General features: G+C 41.3%; 1 protein-coding gene across 11 annotated transcripts in view; it reads right to left on the bottom strand.

The window, feature by feature from the left end:
* The window catches only part of PAK3 (p21 (RAC1) activated kinase 3), a 214,182-nt gene that overhangs the window by 44,336 nt on the left and 143,595 nt on the right, over positions 1-26,251 (bottom strand). For all 11 annotated transcript variants that reach the window (XM_047844364.1, XM_047844358.1, XM_047844356.1 and 8 more), the window contains 4 exons: positions 26,135-26,172; positions 16,330-16,461; positions 15,047-15,212; positions 5,517-5,580 (listed from right to left, as the gene is read on the bottom strand). In XM_047844364.1, the coding sequence (XP_047700320.1) occupies positions 5,517-5,580; positions 15,047-15,212; positions 16,330-16,461; positions 26,135-26,172 (400 nt within the window). The remainder of the gene's footprint in view (positions 1-5,516; positions 5,581-15,046; positions 15,213-16,329; positions 16,462-26,134; positions 26,173-26,251) is intronic.

The raw sequence follows: 26,251 nt of genomic DNA, 5'->3' as shown, positions 1-26,251 counted from the left end.
ATTTGTCCCTCCTCTCCATCCACATGTCCCCATAGCTCTTTGTAATTATGTAGCACTCCTCAGTGTATTCTGCTCTACAGAACAGTAGCCGTGGGTGCACCTTTCACCTCTAATAATACCTAACATTTACTGAGCACTTCCCTATGTGTCATGTGTTGCACTAAGTACTTTAAACGCCTTCCCGGGACGCCTGGGTGGCTCAGTCCATTAAGCGCACGACTTCGGCTCAGGTCATGATCTCATGGTTCATGAGTTCGAGCCCCGCGTCGGGCTCGGTGCTGACAGCTCGGAGCCTGGAGCCTGCTTCCGATTCTGGGTCTCGCTCTCTCTCTCTCTCTGCCCCTTCCCTGCTCATGCTCTGTCTCTCTGTCTCTCAAAAACAAATAACCATTACAAAAAAATTTTAAGCGCCTTCCCTTTTTCGCATCTCACGACCTTATGAGGTATGGGCCTTCTGTGTGCTACGAACGACAACACTGATGTTTTCGGAAATTAACTAACTGGCCTACAGACTTCTGAGCTCAGAATCTGGGCTCTTTGTTTTTCTTCAAGGTTTCCCCAAACCATCCCTTCGCTCCTCTGTGGTTTTCCCAGTTTCAAGCGATTTTACGTGGCGAGGCAAGCTCAGATATGAGTGATGTATACATGTATGCTGTAAGATTCAGGCCTGAAGACAGAAAAGATCAGTTAGGGCCAAGGCAGCCAGGGAGAGGTCTGTGGGGGAGAGGGCGGTGAAGAAAAACATGTGGATAAAATTGTGGGTGAAAAGTACACACGTTTGGAAGGGAGGTGAGGGGGTCCCTGCTCATTCCTTGATCCAACTCTCCCTTTTGCCCCGTCAGATGTTCAGAAAGACGGTGAACACAGAGGTCACCGTGACTCTCAGAACCCGGGTCTTAACTACTGTGTTCTGTTCCGTGGGTCATGTGTAGTCCGCACTCAGGAAAAATTCACTGAATTGGAAAAGTCATATGTTAAACTGGACCCAAACAGCCTCTGAGTTGTGTCCTCAAAAATGTGTGTCTACTACAGTGAGGAGAGAGCAAACGTGAAACCGAGAGAGAAAGGGGGTCTGCCTCTCAGTGCACTCTCGTTGAGGAAAAGGCCGTAAAAACAAATTCGAATACGTTAATGAGGAACCTGTGAGGACAGTTGTTGGTGTTACTAAATTCAGCCCTGTGTAGGGACACGGCTGCTGCCTCTTCGAGAATTACACAGTGATAGCTGTTGACTGAAACTAAATATTTGATTTTCTTGTCTCGCTCCACCCCCTTTGCTAAACAAGTTCTTTTAATTAACTATCCCACAGAGTGAAGATTCTGAAGTCTTCACCGGATAGATTTCTGACAGACTCATGCTGTTAATGGTCATTTGGAAGGTGCCCGGCCTCTTGTCTTTCCTTCCTTTTCTTTTTCTAAACTTCACATACATCTGCTCAAAACATCCAGATTTGGTGGCCAATGATAGAACACTTTTCACAGAAACCTGGTCAAATAATGTCATTTTTAGCCTTCACAGAAACCCGGTGAAATAATGGCAGAAGCCCATACTGGAAAAATTCAGTTTTCCAAGTAGATGAGGGTGATTAATGGAGAGGTTCTTCTCAAATCCGGCTCCCAGGGGTAAGCTGCTGTGTTCCCTGGAGCTGACTGAAACTGGAATACTGGGGCTGATTATTCCTAGCACCAAATGATTCCTGACACAGGTTGGAATTTCACCGTTAAAACAGGTAAAGCAAAAACAAGTTAAAAAAAAAAAAACCAGGCTTAATGAAAAGAAAATAAAAACCCTATATACTGAGAGCAGAGGCGCATTTGTCTAACTCAGGCCAATCATTCATGGAAAAAAAAAAATCCATTGAGAGCAATTTAAGTAAAAGGAAAATTAATTTAAGTGGTTTTCTTTTTTTGGTCTAGTGAGAAATAAATCCATATTTTGCTCATTCACTTGAAAAATGAAGAACGGAGAACACAAATCTACTAAAAATGAAAAACCAAAATTAGTCAATTAAATACAAGCTGAAATCACAGCAAATGAATAGATTCTGGTTATTTCTATCGTAAGTTACTTCTATCTTAAAAGCCATTTAGAAACGCATCTTGATTTTATATTACTACCATTTGGGTTTGGAAAATGGGCAGTGGAAGATGAAGCCAACATGAACGAAAAAGGCAGACGTGCAACACACACAAGTACCCAAAGAATAAGGAATCAGAACGAGTTATTACAAGAAAAAAGAGATAGAGACATATGGAGACAGAGAGGGAGAGACAGAGGACCGAAAGAACAAGATGGACATATATGTACATATGAAAGCACAGAGGACGGAGGAAAAGGAGAGCTAAAAAGAACAAACATTTCCTTGTTTGTTCCACAAATATTTATTGAGGCAAAAACAGATCCAGAGAGATGGGAGAGGCAGACAGGAGAAGCTCTGTACGTCTTTGACCTTGGCCAAGGAAACTCTTGCTGTTGACAAAAATTGTACAAAATTGTTTCCTCTTTTTTTCTTTTTGAGGGGGCCTACTAAAGTACAAAAACACTATGACAGACACCCAAGGAGACAAAAGGAGGAATAAAATAACCTCCTACCCTCTAAGGATGTATTTAAAAGTTTAATTGGGCATATGAGTGAACAATCTACTGGGTTCAACATTCTTTAAAATGATGAACTGGCTGGGAATTTAAAACAGACCTTTCCGCGGTGGCAAGCGGGATTTGACTTTTCAATTTGGATTACAGAGGATTTACAAAGTTAGGCAGAAATACAGAACTTTCCTTTTGCACCTTCAGAGGTCAGCAGCATAAATAACTAGGAGGGGAAATGTCTTTGGAGTATGCAAAGTTCCTTGGCAGCCTCACGTTTGTTCTTGGCGAAATCAGTATTGCTTCATTACCTGGTATCTGGGAGATATTCGAAACCATCTGCTACTTTTTTCTTTTTTAAATTCAATGCTTTTTTTTTTTTTTTTGGCTCAGTTGGGTCTTAGTGGGAAAGAGCAAGCAAAACAGAATTATAACATCTTCCACTTCCCACTCCCCAAAAGACAGCTAAAAAAAAAAAACAACCCTGATTTTTGAATAAATAAACAAATAGCTCCTATTTAAATCTGCAACTAGAGCAGAGCTGCCCGTTAAAAATATAATGTGAGCCGTATTTTAAATATGGGGGGAGCTATATTCTAAAAAGTTTCAAAGATAAAATTAATTTTAAGAATACACCGTACTTAACACAAGGCATGTAAAATACCATCTCAACAGGCAACCAAAATGTAATTTATTACTGAGATATTTTGCACCCTTTTTTCATGCTAAGTTTTTGAAATGAACACGTATTTCGTACTTGCAGTATATCTCAGTTTGGACTAGCCACGTTTCAAATGCTCCACAGTCACATGCTTCCCATACTGAACAGCAAAGATCAGAAATGCTGCTTCTCTGTGGATTGTGTATCCCTTCCTATTGTTAGCTCCACCAAAACCCCAACCGGATTATAATAAAATCTAAAAGGCAACTTTTGGGGCACCTGGGTGCTTAGTCAGTTAAGTGTCCAACTTCGGCTCATGTCACGATGCCACGATTGGTGGGTTCGAGCCCCGCATCGGGCTCTGTGCTGACAGCTCAGAGCCTGGAGCCTGCTTCGGATTCTGGGTCTCCCTCCCTCTCTGCCCGCCTCTCTCTCCAGGTAGGAAATAATGGCTATAGAAGCCAGCCCTGCCCTGCACTTCGGTGAGGTGAATAGACTTGTCTTAATGTCTTCTTCCTTGCACCCTATGTAACCCTCTGTTAGGCATTTACAGCTATAGACCATAAGTTCCTTGAGGGCTCACATCGTTACCTAGCTCTGTTTCTCTAGTGCTTAGAAAAGTACCTGGCACATAGTTGGCGCTCAATGAACAAGTAATAAACAAAGAAATTAAATTAAATTAATATAGTTTCTCATTTGCCTTAGACACATTACAAGTGCTCCACAGCCATACATGCTACCGCTACTGTATAGGACAGCACAAATATAGAACATCTCCATCATCGTAGAAAGTTCTATTCGGACAGCACTGTTCTAGAGTGAGGGGCAGAAATACTATTTGACTGGATAGGTGACGGGCATCGCTAGAGACCACAAAAGTCCTTTTTTTATGAGCAACAGAGAATACCAGTGATATCAAATGACAAAGAAGCAAAAGCACACATAGGTATGCATTTTGGCCTCTAGAAACTTCGAATACAGCCGTGTTATGGTTTCCACTGGAAGAACAACCATGGCCATATATTTTTCCCTGAGTTTCTGTCTCCCTCTTATGGTTTTCTTACCTTGATTCCCATCAGGCACATTCCCCACAAGTGCCCTTCTTACCTCCTAGCCAAAATATCTAACGAACGCTTTCCCTTATTTCCTGAGATAAGTTGGCAATTTCAAAAGAAACTTTAGTACAGAAGCTGGGGGGGAAAAAAAAGAAATAAAGGATAAAAATCGTGAAAATTCGTCAAGCTTCTGTACAATATATAATTTTCTGAACGTAAGAGTCCAAGGAAAAGCAGCAAAGTACGTGAAGAACAGAGACTCCGCTGGCTGCAGGGCTAGCATAATTTTGTGGGCACATTAGCAGTACCCCTTCCTTCTTAGCCAGGAGACCTCTGGAGATGTACCATCTGGGCTCCTGGCGGCATAGAGTAGTTGATGCATCTAAATATCTTGTCCCATCCCCCATTTAAGGACCTCTCTTGAGAGCACTTCATTTGTCTTTAAACAAAACGTTTCCCTGTTGCAAACATTTGTAGCCTACTCGGGCCCTCATGATCAGTTTCACATTGAGGTCTGAGAAACATGCCTAGTTAGAGTCAGTTTATAGAACCGATGACTCCCACCTTTAGCTCTGGTGAATGATTCGGCCCTGTGGGTCCCCTTGTCTAGCTGACGATCAGGATTTCCTGAGGAACTTCCCCGAAGTTCAGATTCTTGGGTCCCACTCCAGACTTCTGAATCAAATCTCTGGCGGTAGGGCCTAGAGATCTTTATTCTTAACAAGCATACTAAGTGAAAATGATGTACTCCATCTCATTTAGGAATGATTAATCTGTTTCCTTCTTACTTGAGCAGTCAACTCTGCCTGCCTCTGGACTTCTCAGTAAGGACCTTCCCTACCTCCACTCTGGCCCTTAACAATTGGACAATGAAACAGGATCTTAAGCATAACATCCATACAGATGTAGGGGGGACAGGCAGGAAGGGGGGTTTCACACAAGTTAGAGGTTTCTATGCCTCTACTACTTTTCCAGAGAAATCAGTTTGAATCTTCTAACCATATGGGATTCAAATGTCCCTAAACACTTCATTGTTGGCCCAATATTCCTGCGGATTCCAGCAGGGTGTATTCTTAGGTTAATTAACAGTCAGTCTGTCAGCTAGAAAGCCCAATATTGAGAATGCAGAACAGGAATATAAGCTAGGCTGCTACTGAATGCGAAGGTATGTCTCTGGTGCTTATCTTTTGATATTTCAAATAACAATCACTTACCCTTGACCTATTTTTTCAAATCTTGTGTATTTTTTCTTTGGGTCACCAACACTCACAATGCTTCCTGTGTTTGGGGTGGGGAGAGAGAGGAAGAGAGAGAGAAAGATTTAAATTGGTTTATCTCCCTTCATTTCATACTGAAAATTACAATGCCCGAGTCCATGACAAAACATTGGAGTGATATTCCCATGTAATTTCTGTAATTTACATGGGTAATAATACATTTTATTAAAGTAACACACAGTAATACATTAATTAAAGTAGTTGTAATAACCCATGCTGCTTTTATATTCAAAATTGATGATGTTTGGGAAACAAAAAGGACTGGACACAACTCAACATTTATAAAAAGTTCCCATAAAAGGAGATGGTAGACTAGGAGATAAAAACATCTAAGGACTTGTGTGCACTATTTAATAGAATCACAATCTTCTCTGAACTGGAGTAAAATTGAGAGCTACATCACATCCAGTTCTTCTGGACAAATCTCTATTGAGCAATTATTATGTTCCCAGTACTGTGATAAGGGTGATGGGCTCATAAAGAACAAAGTCTAATCACAAAGTAATGAGACTCATGGTTTTGGAAAACCTACATTCCCAAACCCAGGGCCCTACTTGCACTCCAGACATTTTGCAACAACTTTACTCGAATATGATTTCACCAGTGCTCCCAAACATATGAAGCAAACACTGACAGCAACGAAAGGGGGTATCGACAGCAACACGATGCTGGTCAGCGACTTTAATTAATAGCTCACTTTCCATAATGGATTGAATAACCAGAAAGAAGATCAACGAGGAAATAGTGAACAACACTATAGATTGACTGGAGCTCATACGGACACAGAACACTTCACCCAACAATGGCAGAGTACACATTTTTCTCAAGTGCACATGGAACATTCTCCAGGATAGATCGTATGTTAGGCAACAAGTCTTACTACATTTTAAAAGATTGAAATCATACAAAATGCCTTTTTTAATCATAATGGATGCAAATAAAAGTTCAGTGAACAGAAAGATGACTAGAGAATCCCAAGGTATTTAAATAAGACTTGTGTGAAGGGAGATACCTCAAGAGAAATGTAAAAATAGTTTGAACCAAATTAAAATTAAATACAACCTACCAAATTATGTGGGATGCAGCAAAAACAGTGTAAAACATTTTTTTAAAACAGGAAAAAATTAAGTGTGCCATTCAATGGTTTTCAGTAAATTTTTTGAGTTGTGCAAATTTATTAAATTTCACCAGGATCTCATTTTAGAACATTCTGGTCATCCCCAAAATGGAACCTTGTACCTGTTAGCACTCTTCATCCCCCTGCCCTGGTTTCCCAACCCATCCCCAGGCAACCACCAATCTACCTTGTGTTTCTACGGATTGTTCCAAACACTGTAGAGGAAGGTTATAAACCACCCAGGAAAAAAAAAAAACCATTAATTTATCATGTTTTGACTCTGGGAGAAAATATTGGTTTTGTTATTTCAAAATATCAAATTTAGTACTCAGAGGATGAATATTTGCCACCACTCGGAATAAATCTGAAGGAAGTACCACTGATTCTTCAAATGGTGTTCAAATGGGTGCAGAAAAATTCCGGGCCATAGCAGCACCGTGGGAATATGGGTTGAGCTTCTCAAGCAGACTACCTTGAAGGGAATAATTTATTTGCATGCCTCTGGCTCTCCCTTCGTTTTTTTTTTTTTCTTTTAAGCAAACATATCATTATTGTTACCTTTGAATTATATCTTACTAATATGGCCCCTGTTCCAAAGAAGTGTAGAGTCAGTAAGATAAGATTTACACCATGAACTAATCAAGAGAAGATCTATAGACTCTACCTCCTAATTGTTACTCTTATTCATTCCTTCCTCTTCCCGCCCATGGCCACTGCCATTGTTCAGGCGCTTAACATCTCTTGCCCAAACAATTGCACTAGTCATTACCTACTTCAAAATGCTACCTTCTCTAATTATCTTCCGCAATGCTTTTGGAACAGGGTGACCATATAATTCACTAACTAAGTTTGTCCTGGATAAACTGAGATGTATGGTCACCCTACTTCAGAATGATTTCACTCTTACTTATAATTCCTCAAAAGTTTCTCCTTGCTACATAATCAAATTCAAATCTCAGTCTGGCACAGAGGGCTCTTTACCGTCTAACACCATCTAACTCCTATCTAACCAGACTGACCACATAGAATTCTACTCTCCATCCCTCCTACTTTACACCCTAGTAATGGTATCACTATCCAAGGCTTAGGTCTCTGCAGATGCTCCCCCTTTCCCTTTCCTAGCGAACCCATGAATTCATATTTATTATTTAAACATTATTTCAAAGCCATCCTATTTTGTGAATTCTCCTCTGATCCTTCTAATGAGACTTCCATGTTCCTTCTTGAGGGCAGGAACCTTTGTCTTTTCATCCCTGTAACTTCAGTGCCTAGATCAGTGGCCACCACTGAACAGATATTTGTTGACTAAATTAATGAGAACAAGAAAGTGCGTGTTCAAGTGCTAAACTGTGTGCTACAAACAACACCCCATGTAAATTCAGACCTACCAGTAGATGGTATACCTTGAAAAAAAAAAGTTTCAGCCATGGACTGCTCATCAAGCTGTTAGGTTTATTGGTGGTGGTGGTGGTGGTGGTGGTGGTGGTGGTGGTGGAGGTTTGTTTTTTATAATAGAGCTCCATGTTTCAGTGAGGTTAAATAAGACATAGACAGTGTGTGAGCTGTTCTAATTCTTTTTCTCTTGCATTTCTCATCTCAGTCCGTGGTACTACCATCTGTCTACTCAGTAGCCTGAGTCAGAAACCCGGAAGTCATCTCTGACTCATCCCTCACCTCCACTCCCCCAATGCAGTTGTCCACTGAGTCTTGAGACTATATCTGTTTACCTTCTAGATACCTTTTCAGTGGCACCTGGGTGGCTCAGTAGGTTAAGCGTCCAGCTCTTGGTTTTGGCTCAGATCACGATCTCACATTTTGTGAGATCGAGCCCAGTGCCGGGCTCCTTGCTAATGGTGTGGAGCCTGCTTGGGATCCTCTATATAACTCCTTCTCCGTCCCTCCCCTGCTCTCGATCTCTCTCTCTCTCTCAAAAGAAGATACCTATGCAATGTGGACCCTCCTCATTACTACTGTTCTGGTTGGGCAGGCTATTGCAATAGCCTCCTAAATGTACTCCCAACCGTCAGCCTCTTCACACTCCAGTCCAGGCTCCACACCTCTCTCTGGCAGGAGGCTCTAAATGCAAAACCAATCATGTGATTCCCTGGTTCACGGGTCCTAGACACTCCCCTGACACCTCCAGGGTAAAGCTCAAACTCCTTGGTATGGGGTACAAGGCTCTTCATATCTGATTCTTGCTTCATTTTCCCATCTCCTCTTCCCCACTTCACCACTAGAACCTCATGTTTTGACCATGCCAAATTGCAACTCATGCTCCTGCTTTCCAGTTGAGCTTCCTCTCTTAAGACTGCAATCCTACCGCCCACCTACTAATTCTATATTCAAGTGACATTGAATAAGTTAGCATTCCCAGGCATGTGCCTTCATACCTTCTACACATGCTATCCTCCTGCTTGGAATGTTCTTAAATTTCAAGTTCCAATTTTCATGCTTCAATTCAGCTTTGATGGCGCCTCTTCTAGGAAGCCTTCCCTGACTTGTTTTGAATAACATTAATAATTCCCCTTCTCTCTAGTACTGTACCTTCTCTCTCTCTTTCGGTCTCTCTTTTTGCACTTAGTCTGTTTCTCTATACCTAATACACCATGTATCCATTTCTATGTATCTGATGTCCCCTTATAGACTGTATCTTAAGAACAAGAGTCACCGCTCATTCATTTCTCTATCCTCAGTACCTCCTTATATAATGTTGTGTGAGAAATACACTAGTTGCTCAATAGATGTCTGTTGAAGTAAACTCAAATAAAGTTGGGAATTTCCTTTTGAAATTGCCCCATATTTTAAGACAGGGGCTGGAGAAGGTATTTTACTTGATTTATTGCTATAGAATGCCACCAATTTAAGTTTCTGAATCGCCACTTCACATTTCAAATTGTTTTACAGATCTCTACATCATTGAGAACTAATTATCCTTATTCAAGTCAGCAATTAATGGATAAGGGCCTGGACGTTTGCTTTTTTTTTTTTTTCTTTTGAATGAAATGATAATTTCAAAATCACTTGAAACCATCATTTTATTTAGGAGTTTATAGTCTTCTAAGAAAGTTATACTATTAAGTTGCTGAGCAAACTCTTTTCCATAGACTGAACAAAAAGCAAATAAGCTTCAGCCCAAGCCGCTTTCTGAATTATGACCAATTTCAATTGGCAGGGTTTGGTTAATGAGGTTTTATGGTAGTAAATTACTCAACCTTTATTTCCTTGGTATGCAGAGTAAAAAAAAAAAAAAACTGGAAATAAATCCTTTCATGAGGATTTACCAAAAGACAACCATTTTGATGAGCTCCTGCTTCTGAACTGCTATTCAGATAAAATGGCTTCTCCACACCCATTACCATTCACAGCAGAGCGCGTGCTGCCATCTACTGATGTCAGGCAAGTACACAGGAGGTCTTGTTTACGATTCCGAGTCACAACACAAGCTTTTCAAGTGACCTCTTTCATCAGAGCCACTGTAATTTGCTTTTTTATACATTACACTAAGGAAAGGGGAAAAAGCCCACTGTGACACAATAGGGGGGGAAAGTGACAAAAATCAGCTACTCAAAATCAAAAAGGAGAAAAAAAAGAAAACCCGAGAGCAAGACCAGAACAATTTCCTGCCAGGGCAAATTCTTAAATAAGACACAAACTATTCATTGTAAAGTATAAGGATTTAAGAAATCACTAAATAGTAGTATTTGAAAATCGGGTCCGTGATGTGGTTTCAGTGGCAGGAAAGCCGATCAATGTATTTTCCTACATATTAAGCTAAGTTGAACTCCAACCATGAAAAGATTATTAGCCCCTTACAGACCGAAGGTTTTGATTCCTGAGAAAAAAGCAAAAGAATTCTCGAAATTACTATTAGTCCTTTCTGAGGGGATAGAAAAGTCTTGGGCGGGCGGTGCGGGAGAAGGGGAGGGACAAGAAGCGGAGGTGACTTATGGGGCCCAAGACAAATTTCCTGCGTTGCACATTTTCGCTGACAGCGCCTTTTGGAAATTCTAACATGTAGGGGTTTCTTTAGTTTCCAACAGATTCAGACAGACCACAACGAACAAGCCAGACCCAGGCTATCTGTCTGTGTAAAACTGAAAGATGATCTGTTTGTTTCAGCTATTAATGATCCCATGGTCTGGCCCCCACAATCAGCATCTGCGCCGAAGAGGAATAGCTGGGTGGCTCTGTGGTCTGTGCTGCCCACCTCACAGTCACTGGGTCCCTGAGCCTGCTCTCCCTACTTCCCCGTGCTTATGGCGGGGTCCGCTCTGGGATGGGCTGTGGGCTATTCCTCCAGAGCTCTGTCTGCCTTCCTCCTCTCCTTGGCTTCTCAGCACAGGGTCCTTTACTCCTTCCCGAAGCTCCAACAGGGGCCTGATCCCAAGGTCCCCCAGTGACTGCTGCATAGGCACCATACGTCTTGGATTATTTCTGGTTTCAAACGTTGTGTCCCGCTGGAAGACCTCACGCTCCAATTTTTCGTGTCACAAAATCCGGTTGCTCTCATTTTGCAAAAAACATCAGAGTTATATACTCCTCTTTCTTGTGCTTGGCGTCGTACGTACTTTACCTTGTTTAGTCCTCACAAAATCCCTGTCACATTCGTACTGTTATTGCTGCCATTTTTCTTTTTAGAAATCGAAGATTTTTTTTTTTTCATTTTAGAGAGTGAGAGAGAGCATGTGAGTGGCGGAGAGGGGCCGAGGGGGGAGAGAGAGAATCTTAAGCAGGGTCCATGCTCAGCGTGGAGACTGATGCGGGGCTTGACAGATCCCATGATCCTGGATCATGATCTGAGCCAAAATCAAGAGTTGGATGCCCAACCACCTGAGCCACCCAGGCGCCCGTACCTCCATTTTTCAAACGAAGAAACTAAAATTCAGAGGAGTTGAGTGATTTGCCTGAAGCCACACAGCGAGTGTGGGCCTAGAACTTAGACTTCCTTATGATTCATTCCAAAGCCTGTCCTATTGTCTTATCAAGGCTTTATACTCATGTAATAAAATAGTAACTGCCATTTATTGAGCTCCTACTGTGTACCAGGTACTGTTGCTGAGGTTTTTACATGCATTATTCTCATTTAATTATTATAACGCTATTTTTTATTACAACCCCTATTTTTTGGGGGGGGGGCGGGGTTGTGAGGTGAGGAATAAGAGGTCAAGGAAAGTTAAATAACTTGCCCAAAGTAACACAAGCAATGGGCTGGTCATTTCTGGCTCCAATATTTTCCTCTTAGTCATAGTTGAGCTACATAAAATTCATCCAATAGACACAGTCCTGAAATGTAGTTATGGTTTTTGACTGAGGCTCGGAGGGGTTCAATAAATCGTCTAAAGTCATACAGCAAGCACATGGCAGAGAGGGGGTACACAGAGGGCAATGGTGCAACAGAAGCAAGAAAGACCCCACTTTGCAGACTTTGCAGAATAGCTCAGCCTGGACCCACTCCGTGAAAAGTACCCTCCCCCCCCCCCGCCATTTTTCTACAGGTTCTCCCTGCCAATATCTGGAAGCACAAGGTAGGGCCGGCAGTCATCGGTGGTCCAGTGGCTCAAGAGAAAATGAGTCTCTCGAGGCCTGAGCATTCTCCAACAGAGGAGAAAACACTTAATTCTTAATCAAATGTAGTCTTCCCCTCTTCATCACGTTGCTCAGTGCAGGGCAGAATAAACGACCAATGGAAAAGACCAGGGGCACCTGGGTGGTTCGGTCAGTTAAGCGTCTGACTTCAGCTCAGGTCATGATTTCGTGGTTGGTGGGTTTGAGCCCTGCATCGGGTTCTGTGCTGACGGCTTGGAGCCTGGAGCCTGCTTCAGATTCTGTGTCTCCCTCTCTCTCTGTCCCTCCCTGCTCGCACTCTGTCTCTCTGTTTCTCTCTCAAAAATAAATAAACATTACAAAATTTAAAAAAAAAAAAAAAGGAAGGCCCGAGCTCAAGGGCCATTGCAGTGTGCAAATACTGCAGGATTTTGGCCCAAGAGAAGAATGCTTGTTTCTCTGTCACTGAATGTAAAAAAACCAAAAATGCATTTTAATTATAATAAATCAATTAAGATTTGAAACAAATGCCGGTAACAGTCATTTTTACTAAAGCGATGCTGTTAGATTTTAAAAGTCTGATCAAATCTCACAGGTCATGTCTCTGTGTACAAAATGGGGGGGGGGGGAGTTGAGGTTAACAGTCTGAATAACTGAACTGAAATTACCCAGGCAATTCTTTCTTTTTCCTTCCCTTTTACATATACAGACAGTAGGGATGCACAGAAGCAAAGTGGGTAACAGAACGAGTTGTAACCTTTGAAGGTAAACAGATTTGAGTTCAGACTCTGGCTATGCCACTCATTAGTTTGGTGACTTGGTCGCTTTAGCCTCTTTTTGAGGCTGACTCTCACTGATCTGCAAAATAAGGATGTTGAAATCTACCACAAGGGCTTATTAAGAAAAGTAAACGTTCTGATGTATGTAAAGTGGCCAGCACAGAGACTGTTCCATAAATGGGAGTTATTACTATTGTTAGTATGGCAAATAGTAGGTATTAGCACTACAGGCATATTTAATCACGTATAATAAAGTCAGTTGGCTGAAGTCGAGTGATTCCAGCTCCAAATGCTCAGTGCCAGCTGCAACCCGAAACTCTGCCTTTCCAAACACTTCTAGCTCAGAATGTCTCAACCTCAACACTGCTGACCTTCTGGGCTGAATAATTCTTTGTTGCAGAGGGGCAAGGAGGGGGGCTTGTCCTTAGCATTGTAGAGATTTTGGAAGCCTCCTTAGCCTCTATCTACTAGATAGAGCACTTCTTGTGTTGTGACTACAAACAGGTCTCCACATGTTGCCAAGTATTTCCTGGAAAGGCAAAACGGCCCCACAACCCTCTCTGCAGAGTCTCCCTGTGGCCTATAGCTGGCACTGCTCTCTTTCTTTTCTGAGGCTTTTTAGATGGAAATTTGCATGAACAAGAAGGCTTCCTACGCTCTAATTGTATCACATTATCGAATCTTATCGTCCAAATCAAATTGTAAGTTTCTCGATAGCAGGAAATTGCTTTTCTTTTTTTTTATTTTTTTAAATTTTTTTTTTTTCAACGTTTATTTATTTTTGGGACAGAGAGAGACAGAGCATGATCGGGGGAGGGGCAGAGAGAGAGGGAGACACAGAATCGGAAACAGGCTCCAGGCTCTTGAGCCATCAGCCCAGAGCCCGACACGGGGCTCGAACTCACGGACCGCGAGATCGTGACCTGGCTGAAGTCGGACGCTTAACCGACTGCGCCACCCAGGCGCCCCGGAAATTGCTTTTCTATGCTTCCCTCCAAAAATTCTTGCATGGAACAGACAAGTAGGAACTCAGTAAAGGTACACTTTTTGCTCATTTTTTCATTCATTCACTCAAAAAGTATTTGTTAAGTCCCTTTATGTTCTAAGCACTTTATTAGGAGCTGGACACACAGGAAAGGGAGACACAGTCTCTTCCCTTGAGGAGCTCACAGCCTAAGTGAAAGATTGGACGAGTATGGTGTGACTTGTTGCCATAAAGGCAGCAAAGAAGAGGGGCCTTAACTCAGACTGGGAGAAGCACAGAAGGCTTTCCTGAGGAGGCAACTTTTGAGTTGGGTTTTGAAGGATGAGTAGGAGTTAGTGACACTGGGGGCACCAATTGCCTATAAGTAGAAATTTGTTAGATGTTTTTGTAGTATGAGCTTAACAAATGTGCTTCACAGACCTGTGACTCTTCTCAGCAGATAATGCATTTTTCTTAGACCTCCTTGACCCAGAAAGCTCACCGAAAGAGGACTGTTTTGTCAAACTGGAGTCAGTGTATATGCACAAGTAGGTACCCAAAAATGACACTGTGGGTGGGAGGGTTGCTAGCATTTGCTGGCCCTGCCCCCTTCTCCACATAGAAATGCGCCTAAATTAAGGGAAGAGGCTGTATTATTGTGGCTGCTGGTTTGATTGACTGTGTTGGGCTTTGAGGTTGACTTACTTATCATGACAGATCAGTTGGGAGACCTTGGGCGATGATCAAAAGATGTCACCAGATTATTTTATTCCTTTTGGGAGTGTCATCTTAAAATAAAGCTTATTGTTTGATTCATTATGGCAAGTTATCACCTTAATTGATCTTTTCAAGTGAAAATATTTAGCTTCTGTCAGATCTGGAGTGTGGGGGAAGGAGTGATCTGGAATACACAGCAAGTGCCAAACTTTACATCTTTTGACTTCAGGGAGCCTGGAGTTTATGCAAACAGGCCCAAACTTTTAAAGGATCAGTTTTTCAGTTTAAACGTTTTTTGAGAAGCCATCCCATGAAGAAAGTAATGATGGCAAAAAGAAAAACTCACTTAGCTTCTCTAGGATCTCCTCATCTGTCATCTTGGATTTTTTCCTTTGCCGATCTGTGTTTCTATACAAAGTACTGGAATTGGCATTCTCCGCAGAAGGTGGTGCGACCTCTTTATTTGGTGCTGCTGGTGAAGCAATGGATTCAAGCACAGAACGAGTGTAGATCTTAAAGACAAGAAAAAAAGTTCTACGATGAAAACAGTAGGTCAAGGAAAAAATATGAAGTCAAGATGCTAACGTTTCTGTGAGGTTTTCTTTTTTGGATTAAGATGAAATCTTAAAGCAGATTTTGGTTCATAGCAAAGTCGAGCGGAAGGTACAGATTTCCCATCTACCCCCACCCCCCACAAACATCACAGCCTCCCTTATCACCAACACCACCCCCTCCATCAGAGTGGGACATTTGTTACAACTGATGAACTTACACTGACATGTCATAATCACCCAAAGTCAATGGTTTATATCTGGTTCACTCTTAGTGTATACATTCTATAGGTCTGGACAAATGTATAATGACATGTATCCATCATTATGGTGATGGAGTTTTGTCACTAGCTAAAAATCCTCTGTGCTCTGCCTATTCACCCCTCCTCCCCACCCCAACCCCTACCCCCAATAAGTTTTTAAAGACAAGTGATCGATTATTAAAAAAAGAACTTTAAGTTGCTTCAAATACACTGCCCTTGGAAGCTCACAGGACCCAGTCCTTTGAGGTCCTCACATATCCTGAGCTAATTCTGGTCTCAGTGTCTCTGCTTAGGCCATTCTTCCTACTTAATTCACACGGATTTCCTTCTCTAATTTAACATCTGCAGCAATTTTATAACTTAGCACTTCTTTGTACATTGTTCAGTATCATTCTCTAGTTGTCACGTACTATCCTGTATCCTCAAATAGCAACTTCAGCCAAGGTTGTATCTTATATTCTAGTTCTGGGAACACAGTGGATCCTCAATAGGTATTAGCTGATTAACTAGATTCTGACTTCACGATTGCTCCAAAGGGCATCTTCTGAATCATTTAGAAAACAGTCATTTGGGGCGCCTGGGTGGCGCAGTCGGTTAAGCGTCCGACTTCAGCCAGGTCACGATCTCACAGTCCATGAGTTCGAGCCCCGCGTCAGGCTCTGGGCTGATGGCTCGGAGCCTGGAGCCTGTTTCCGATTCTGTGTCTCCCTCTCTCTCTGCCCCTCCCCCGTTCATGCTCTGTCTCTCTCTGTCCCAAAAATAAAAAAAAACGTTGAAAAAAAATTTTAAAAAGAAAACAGTCATTTGTGGCTTACTGATTTCGTATGCTCTGGTCTTGGCGCAATAACCGGCGGGGGCTCATTGTCGTCTTCTTCTTCTTCCTCTTCTTCGTCTTCTTCTTCGGACACAGGAGGAGCCAAAGGAGGCTCTGATGCTGTTTTTGTACTCTTGTGACAAAAAACAAAGTTTAAAGACCAGGTATTAACGCCTCGTTGTTTTTCTTCAGAAATGAGAAAAAGGAAATGAGCTAGGAAGAAACTGCACCTTTTACAACTGAACAGAAGAACCATCTACAATTTGGTGATCAGTTCTGCCCACATTCGAAGGTGAATTCAAGCCACGGTTTGAAACATCATGACAAGAAAAATTTTTTTAACATCATGAAATTTTCAAAATCTTGTTATTTTCCACTGGGCTCAGAAACAGTGGGCTAGTCATTTAATATGTGAAAGTTCAATGCTCTTGAAATCAATGAATATATTCTTTAAATGCTATAAAGCCTTCAATTTGTACCGGGCAGCTTGTCAACCTGTTGATTGATATTTTGTCGACCAGAAACAGGCTATGTTGTGCCTGAGGATCAGAGCATGCATATGGATATGGTATTAATACAGCTCTGCAAATACTCACTAAGTACAAGCAAGCCCAAAAATGTTGCTCCCCTGTTCATCCTCTTGGAAAGAAGCACTCAGAGAGTAACAGACATGGAGAGCTAAGGGATATTCATCAACAGAAATAATTATTCAGTCTTAACCAACAGGTAAATGGTGATTTGCAATGTTAAAAATGGCAATAACACCACCAAAAATAACAACACCTGTAGTATCTAGGATCGGTTCTTGATCATTCATGTTAATGCCGGGTAAAACGTTCCAAAGCAGAATTTTGAAAGAACTGTAGCCATGGTTCTCAAAGTGTTGTCCCCAGGCCAGCCTCATCAGCATCATCAAGGGACTTGTTAGAAATGCAAACCCTTGGGCTCTATCCACACCAATGAATCATAGATCTGGGAGTGGGGTCTAACAATGTGTTATAACAAGCCTTTCAGGTGATTCTGGTTGAGGCTCAAGTTTAAAAATCATTGAACTATGATATAGGTCTGTGCTGTCCAAGATGGCAGCTACCAGCTCTCCATGGCTAATGAACAGTCACAGTGTGGCTAGTCTGAATTGAGATGGGTTGTAAGTATAAAGTATACACCAGACGTTGAATATGTAACATGAAAGAATTGTAAAATATTTCCTTGGTGAAAAATATTTCCCTTTATGTTGGTTTATAGGTCGACATAGTAATATCTTGAATACATTGAGTTAAATAAAATAGTATTAAAATTAATTTCACCTATTTCTTTTTACTTTTTTTTTCAATGTGGCTACTAGAAAATTTAAAGTTACACATATGGCTTTCATAACATTCACTTCTGTTGGAAAGTACTATTACAGATGTCTTTTTATGTTTTGTTTTGTGTGTGTATTTGTTTTTTGTTTATGCCTTTGGGTATGCTGGCTCAAGCTAATCCTAAAAAGAATTTTCATTTCTTGAGGACAAAGCTCCTGAGGTAGATACAGGGAGCCTACTAATAGACTATTCCCTCAAAGGACCTCAGCCTCCAATGAAAATTCAACATGGATTTTCTACAATCATGTATAAACCGGTGGTAAAGTTATAAGGTGTAATCATATATTGGATTGGAGACAGCAAGATTTATCTACTGTGAAAAGGAAGACAACTTAGAATTTATAAGCACTTGAAAGAATATTTGCTTGCCCTGATATGTGGTTTATAGACTGAAATTGATAATGCTTACTTGATATTGGTTTTCTTATTTTTTTAAAAAGTTTTATGTTTGTTTATTTTTGAGAGAAAGAGAGAGAGTGAAAGAGAGAGAGAGAGGTACTGGAGGAGGGGCACATACAGAGGGAGACGGAGAATCCGAAGCAGGCTCTGTACTGTCAGCGCAAAGCCTGATGTGGGGCTCGAACTCACGAACCTGTGCGATTATGACCTGAGCCCAAGTCAGACGCTCAACCAACTGAGCCACCCAGGTGCCCCTGTTTTTCTTATTTATACACCTATATTTCTTCTTATTCCAGGCAAAATAGCGAGGCTATTACATTGTATCGTGGCTGCGTTGAAAGCAACATGTGTTAATGACATTAAGTTTTCAGATAAAAAAAATCAGTTTCTTCTTATGAAAGACTAACTCTTCAGGGCACTTCAGTGGTCACGGGAAGAAACTGCCTTTAGGTTACTGGTGTCTGCTTTGCTATCACTTTGTTTCAGAAAGTTCTGCTCTATCTTACGCCGGCTGGGATCAAGAATGCACCTAGTTACCGTTTGTTGGTAGAAGGAGCAGAACCTGCCTATCAACTGACTACTTTTGATATGGCGAACAAAGCTATTTTATCTGCCGGGCAATATGAACCATGCCTAGGGATAGTAACCTTTATGAGGGCCTAGGAAAATATGAGAAGTCAGAAATAAATCATTGGCTCCAAAATGCTACAAAAACCTCTAAAATCTAAAGTCATTAATGTCTCATTACGTGTCTATGAAGTGTAACTACATGTCAACTTAGTTACTTAAATTTAGTATATATTTTACAGGAATTGCATTACATTAAAAAACAAATTGTAGGTTAGAGTGTCTTGTTTAGTAACAGTTCTTCAGTATTTATGATGATTTCCAATAAACTACGCCTAACCATGACTCTAATGCTACCTGCAATCAACTAATGGTCAAAAGCACTATTTTAAAAAATCACTTGAAAAAGTGTATGGCAAAAAAATTAAATGGGATATGGGAGCCCTTTAATATATTTGATACAATGCATCATGTGGCCTCCATAAGAGAGTGTATATACAACCTGTGAGCACCTAAAAATAATCCCGGTGGCAAATATAATGGGCCTAGGTCTGGGCTTCTCGGACTGGTACAAAGACCAAGCAGTCCTACTGACCAAGATGTAGGCTTGCACATCTCAACCATCGCTGTTTCAGTAAAGAAGACGCACCTGCAAAATATCAGTTTCTCAACATTCATTACCATCCTCACTATTCCCGTTTAATATGGGGGACACTCTCCATCTCCAAGGATGGACTAAGGGGCTATTAGGAAAAAAAGTTTGTAAGGGAGGAGAAAGACCCGTATTTCTGTTTATCTGGTACCAAACACTAGGCTGTCATATTGGCTGGTTGGTTGGTTGAGAAGAATGTGCGTCCTTCAGGGGACATTGTCTTTTGCATGATGGATGGGCCAGGGAACATTAGCTACCCAGAACACACCTAGAACACCAGGCATTGGTACGGAGAACTGAAATCAACATAATTTCCTGCCCCTGTGCTAAATAATGCCAGGACCAGGCACTGGTCCCTTGTCCAGCCTGTGTAATTAACACTGGGGCGGGGCAGTGTTATTTTTCTTTTCCTGTGGTAAACCAGCATCGAGACAGCATATTTTCCTGTTCTTAACGTTAAACAATACTGAGAGCAAGCAAAAACAACATCTTCAAGAAATGGTTGTTCTTGAAAGATAAGACTGAAGTATTTTACTTAGTCATAATAACACCTTGCTCACCAAGACTCTCTTCAAGACTCTCACTCACCAATCTAAAGCTATTTAACCATAAACACCGCACAATCCCAACCTTATAAGACCTGCTTTAAAATCACACAGCCATGCTCTGAAACCCTACAAATGTTCTCCCCTGACAGCCCCTGTCTAAGACACTGCTAAAGCTCTATAAAGGGAGGGGCTCTTACTTGCAGCTAAAGTTTAATAAACAGCTTCGCTTGATTAACAGGTTTCTCAGGTGGTCTTTTTTGGGAGTCACAGGTATAATGTCGCTATGCTCTTCCTTCTAGGCTGAAAATTACTATGACTGTCTAAACTTGAAAAAAATATATAGATACTCTGGTTTCTCTTCAGATGATGACCAGAGGTGAGGAGGGTAGAGGGACGGGTGAAATAGGCCATGGGGATTCAGGAGTGAACTTGCTGTGATGAGCATCAGGTATTGTATGGGAGTGTTCAATCACTCTATTGCATGCCTGAAACTAACAGTAATTAACACTGGTAACTAACTGGAATTTAAATAAAAACTTAAAAATAAGTTTTAAAGAAGCCAAAAAAATATAGATGAACAGCAAGTAAAGAATATTTTTGTCTTATTAAAATTTTGTGGGGCACCTGGGTGGCTTAGTTGGTTAAGCGTCTGACGCTTGAGCTCAGCTCAGGTCACGATCTCAGGTTCATGGATTCGAGCCCCGTGTCGGGCTCTGTGCTGACAGCACAGAGCCTGCTTGGGATTCTGTCTCCCTCTCTCTCCCCCTCCCCCCTTCAAATAGATAAGCTTAAAAAATTTTTTGTGATACACTTCTTTTGCCACACAGTGCGGCAGGGGAGGTAATTCTTTACCTGAGCTAGGTCCTGGAGTCTTTTAGAATTCTGAAGTGTTTGGCCAATCTCTCAAAATGATTACAGGTAGATATGTGCTTTTCCATATAATATCAAGGGTTCATAGATCTTCTGAAGCCCATCCATATGGCCTGTAAGTTATAAACCCTGCTCTGAAGAATACACTAGCTAAGCTAGAGAAGCTACCTTAGGAAATTCTTCTTTCTTTGAGCTTAATTGTTAAAGGTCAAAGGAATTAGAAGTAAGGACCTTAGAGCCTTTAGATGATGCAAAATGTGGTCTTTGGTCACTTTTCCTGCTTGTTTAAGAGGGAGATTTGAGGGTTCCATTCACGATCGACTTGCGAACTCCCTGGGCAATTCTGATACACACTGAAGTAAAAGAACCACTAATCTAGGTGAACAAAATAAACCAGGACTTCACATCAAAAGCTCAATCTGTGTCAACTACACACCCAGCTTCTCTGGACACAAATCGTGACCTATTCGTATTACTGTTGTTACCTTCCGCTCAGAACACCGGTACGGGATTCTAAATGCATTACTTCACTCTCAATAGTACAATAAACATATAACATTTTAAAGTAGCCTTAAATTGAAGAGTAGGTCCCTGAATAATATTTAGTGTTTAATATACTGATATCAAAGAAGCTACCACAAGTGAGCAGTAAAGCAGATGTCATAGGACCATGGCAGGTATTGCTGAATTCAATATTAATTATATAGTCATTAGTTAAAAATATTTAGTGACTACAGCACTGCTTCTATTTTAATTCCCACCCAGGCTAGTAAAGGAGGCCAAAACTGGTGATCAATTTAGGCCGCATTTATAAGGGGATAGTCCAATCCCATTAAGTCAGATCCTATAGGATAGCTAGGTCTACTTGGGAGGGTTCCTAATGCAAAGAAAAACAAAACAAAACAAAAAAACATAAGCAGTGTCAAGTGCAATCTCCTCCTAGAACCATAAGGAGAGCACAGGGTCCTCTCTACTCCCCATTCCTAAGTAGCTGAGTCCCACTGAAGGGATCCAATCTGAACTCAAGGGTCTAATCCAGTTCATTCAATCAATAGAAACACAACCTTAGTTAAGTAGTTTAATCAACTGTCTCCACCTGGAAGTCCTTCTGGCCCTTCAAACTCAGAACTATCCAACAGGAAACTCAGCATCTTCTCACAAAAGTTGCAACTCCTCGAACAAGGGTGTCCTTGTCTTTTTGGCCATCCTCATATCATTTTAAGCCTGCTATGAATCTTTGACCTTAACCTATTTTCCAACATCCAGTCAATAACCTAAACATGTCCGGAATTTGAACTTCCTCTCCATTCCTACTGCTACTATCTCAGGCCCTTATTACCACCTAAGGCCTGGATGCTTGTGCTGCTCCCCCAAGTGCTCTCCCTTCCTCCAGCCTCATCGTCTGCCTTTAATTCATTTTGGACATTTGCTGTCAAATAACTCTTAACTGCCTAATTCTCCTGGTCCAAAAAACTCCAAGGGCTTTCCAATGTCTACTAGAAAATGTCAGATTTCTTAGACTAGTATGTAAAGGTCACTATTATCTGGCTCCACCTTAACATTCAAAGCTTAATTCCTATGATTCCCTTTCTTATATCTCAGTCTTCATTCAAACCCACACCTTTTTGTTCCCGTGCCCTCCTGACTACTGTGCCCTTTCCCATGTTTTTTTCTTTTGCTTAGAATGCCCCACGCTATCTTCACAGATCCAAATCCCACCTGACCATCAAGACCTAGCTCAAATGCCACCTTTTATATGAAGCATTTTCCAACTCAATGTTCAACTAATATGTACCAAGTACCTATTTTGTACCAGGCACTGAGCTTAAGCTCTTAGAGACTAGGGCCTGCTTCCTTTTTCCTCCCCAGCGAAGAGCAAACTCTTTTCTCTGAGTTCTCATAGCAAATGGACATATTTGATGGTATGTAATATGGTCCATATTGTATCGTGTTTCTTTATGTGCACACTTCTCTTCCCTTACCAGACTGAGCTCCAAATTTCCTAGTGCTTGTAAAGAGGCACTTGATAAATATATGTGAAAACATAAATATCCATGTTTTATCTCCAAACAGGGAGAACACCATTTTGTTTCTGATTTGATGGAATATTTTGATCATTATGTAGAGTTAGTTTGAATTCCACAAACAAAACCAACAGAAGCAAGCTCAAAAGAAAGGGAGAGTATTTTAGGATATCTAAACTGTTGATAAAACAAAACAAAACAAAACAAAACAAAACAAAACAAAACAACCTACAGACCATCCTGGCAGGTTAGTGTTTGAAATAAGTGACCTACCTAAAACAGATACCAACTATTTCTTTGCCCGAATACCCAGCTAGTATTCATTAAACGCTAATAATATTAATTAAACCAAGGGAGGTGAGGTACATGTTGGTCCTGGAAGGTTGCCATTTTTGTCTTTCTCACTTTAAAATGACCTCCCTTCACATGCTGTTTCAGTGTGGCCTAGGAATCTCTCACGGGAGAGGAGGAGAGGGGAGCAGAAATGACCAGTTACAATGGAAGAATGACATTCTACTCCGTTTTGGGGAATCTGAGCATGGCACAAGTACCATGGCATCACAGGAGTCTCAGGTGTGGAGAGAGTGAGTTTTTCCTCATATTGCCATCTAAAAGTGATAGTAATACTAGGTTACACTTAATAAACATATAGTATGTGCTAGGTCATGTGCTAAGTATATTATATGCATTACCACATTCAGTATCCACACAAGTTTTAGGAGGTCGGTAACGTTATTATACCCAGTCAAAGCTGAGGAAAGACGGGCTCAGCAAAGCTAAGCCGCTTTCCCAAAGTTGCACAGCTTGTAAGTGGAGGAGTAAGACTAAAAACACCTAGGTTCAGAGCCTTCATTCTTTTTTTTTTTCACTGTGGTAAAATACGCATAACATAAAAGTTACCATCGTGGCCACTGTTCAAATGTACAGTTCAGTAGCATTAAGTATATTCACACTGTCGTGCAACCGATCTCCAGAACCCTTTCCATCTTGCAAAAATTTAACCCTTTCTATGGAGTACTCTATACCTCATATAAGGAGAAACATACAGGATTTGTCTTTTCATGACTGGATTATTTCAATTGGCACAATGTCCTCAAGGTTCATCCACGTGGTAGCACGTGTCACAATGTCCTTCCTTTTTTTTTTTTTTTTTTTTTTTAAATTTTTTTTTCAACGTTTTTTAAATTTATTTTTGGGACAGAGAGAGACAGAGCATGAACGGGGGAGGGCAGAGAGAGAGGGAGACACAGAGTCGGAAACAGGCTTCAGGCTCCGAGCCATCAGCCCAGAGCCCGACGCGGGGCTCGAACTCAAGGACCGCGAGATCGTGACCTGGCTGAAGTCGGACGCTTAACCGACTGCGCCACCCAGGCGCCCCTGTCCTTCCTTTTTAAGGCTGAATAATATACCATGGCGTGGATATACCACATTTATTTATCCATCATCTGCTGATGGACACGGGAGTGGCTTCTACCTTTTATATATTGTAAATAATGCTGCTGCGAACATGGGTGTATAAAAATCCATTTGAAAACTTGCTTTCAATTCTTTCGGGCATAAATCCAGAAGTGAGATTGCTGGATCCTATGGTAATTCTGTACTTTTTAATATTTTATTTATTCTTGAGAGAGAGAGAGAAGGAGGGAGGGAGGGAGGGGCAGAGAGAGGGAGACACAGATTCTGAAGCAGGGTCCAGGCTCTGAGCTGTCAGCACAGAGCCCGACGCAGGGCTCGAACTCACGAACCACAAGATCATGATCTGAGCCGAAGTTGGACGCTTAACCGACTGAGCCACCCGGGAACCCATGGTAATTCTATTTTTAATTTTTGAGGAGCTGCCATGCTATTACATAGCCTTTACTCTTCACCACTAATGACCTACTGCTGTCATACGTGTTGCTCAGGGTGATATCAAGGAGGCCAGCATCTATCTGTCCTCTATAAAAGGTTCATTACTCATGACTCTTCGAACCAACAGGAAACTTCCACCACTGCTAATTATTTCACTCCTAAGGAAGCGAACAAAGCAGGAAATAATTTCTATCGAATATCAAAATAAAATCACACAAAGGGAAGCCTTGTCTAAGATAATGTTCTGTCTAATGCGTATGGGTACGGTTGCAGATACCATATCACTTCCAAGAACTCTGAACTAGGTTACTTATGTTCTAGTCACTTCTCTGATAAAACTGTCTATGTGACTTTGGGCAAAGTCACCTTCGCCACTGCACCTCAGTTTGTTGGAACAGGTGACACTAAAAGGTATAGGGGTATGACCTGAGATGAGTTACTTCGCCTCTCTGAACTTCATCTGTAAAACGGAGACAATGGTACAATTTACCTAATTTGGTTGCAAGAAAGGGTAAGTGTATGTCAAATGGTGTGATCCCAGGGGTGCCTGGGTGGCTCAGCCGGTTAAACGTCCAACTCTTGATCTCGACTCGGGTCATGATCTCACGGTTCATGCGTTCGTCCTTCATTCGGGGCTCTGCGCTGACAGTGCAGAGCCTGCTTGGGATCACTCTCTCTCTCCCTATCTCTCTGCCCCTCCCCTGCTCACGCTCTTTCTCACTCTCAAAATAAATAAAGAAAAAATGTTATTATCCCGGCGCCTGGCACGTTGGTAAGTGTTCAGTAAAGAGAAGTCCCTATCATTATGATTACTTGCAAGATTCTATATGTAAGAGAAACACAAACATTTATCTACCTAAAGGTTAAACACCTATGTTCACAGTAGCTTTATTTAGAATAGCCAAAAACTGTAAACGGGCTAGAGATCCTCCAAAGGGTAGACTGTTAAACAGCGGTACACCCATACCATGGAATACTGCTTAGCAATAACAAGGAACAAACTACTGATAACACACAACTTGGATGAATCCTAAGAGCATTATGCTGAGTGAAGAAAGCCAATCCCGAAAGGTCATACGCTGTATTATTTCATTTACACGAAATGTCCACAAAGACAAATCTGTAATACCAGATTAGTGACTGCCTGGGGCTACAGTGGGGGTGGGATGGGGAATAACAGGAAGCAGGCCTAAGGGATCTTAAGAGGTGATGAAAGTATTTTAAAACTGGATTGTGGTGAGGGGAGCGCTGGTATGTAGATTTACCTGGAGTCGTCAAACTGTGCACTTAAAAATGGGTTATATATTTTATGTTCTGTACATTTTATATACAAATCCTATATTTTATATTTATATATATAATTACATATTTTATACATCGAAACGATACCTTTTACTTTATATATCGAAATGATACCTCTAAAAAACTGTTTTTTAAAATATCCTATGCCTAAGCTGAATCTGTGCAACAGCAGTCTGTTGGAGTGCCAGAAACATTGAGGACTCTAAACCATTTTCAATTTTTCACTTACCGAAGGATGGGCTGCTATGTATCCGTGTGCACTTTTATCTGGAAAGTAAAGATAAAGATGTCACCTTTATTTCATAAAGACTGCCTCATATAGAGACCACAGTTAATAAAAAAAAAA

The sequence above is a fragment of the Prionailurus viverrinus genome, chromosome X (genome assembly GCF_022837055.1).
Source record: "Prionailurus viverrinus isolate Anna chromosome X, UM_Priviv_1.0, whole genome shotgun sequence".
Taxonomy (NCBI): Eukaryota; Metazoa; Chordata; class Mammalia; order Carnivora; family Felidae; genus Prionailurus; species Prionailurus viverrinus.
This window is presented reverse-complemented; position numbering and strand designations above follow the sequence as displayed.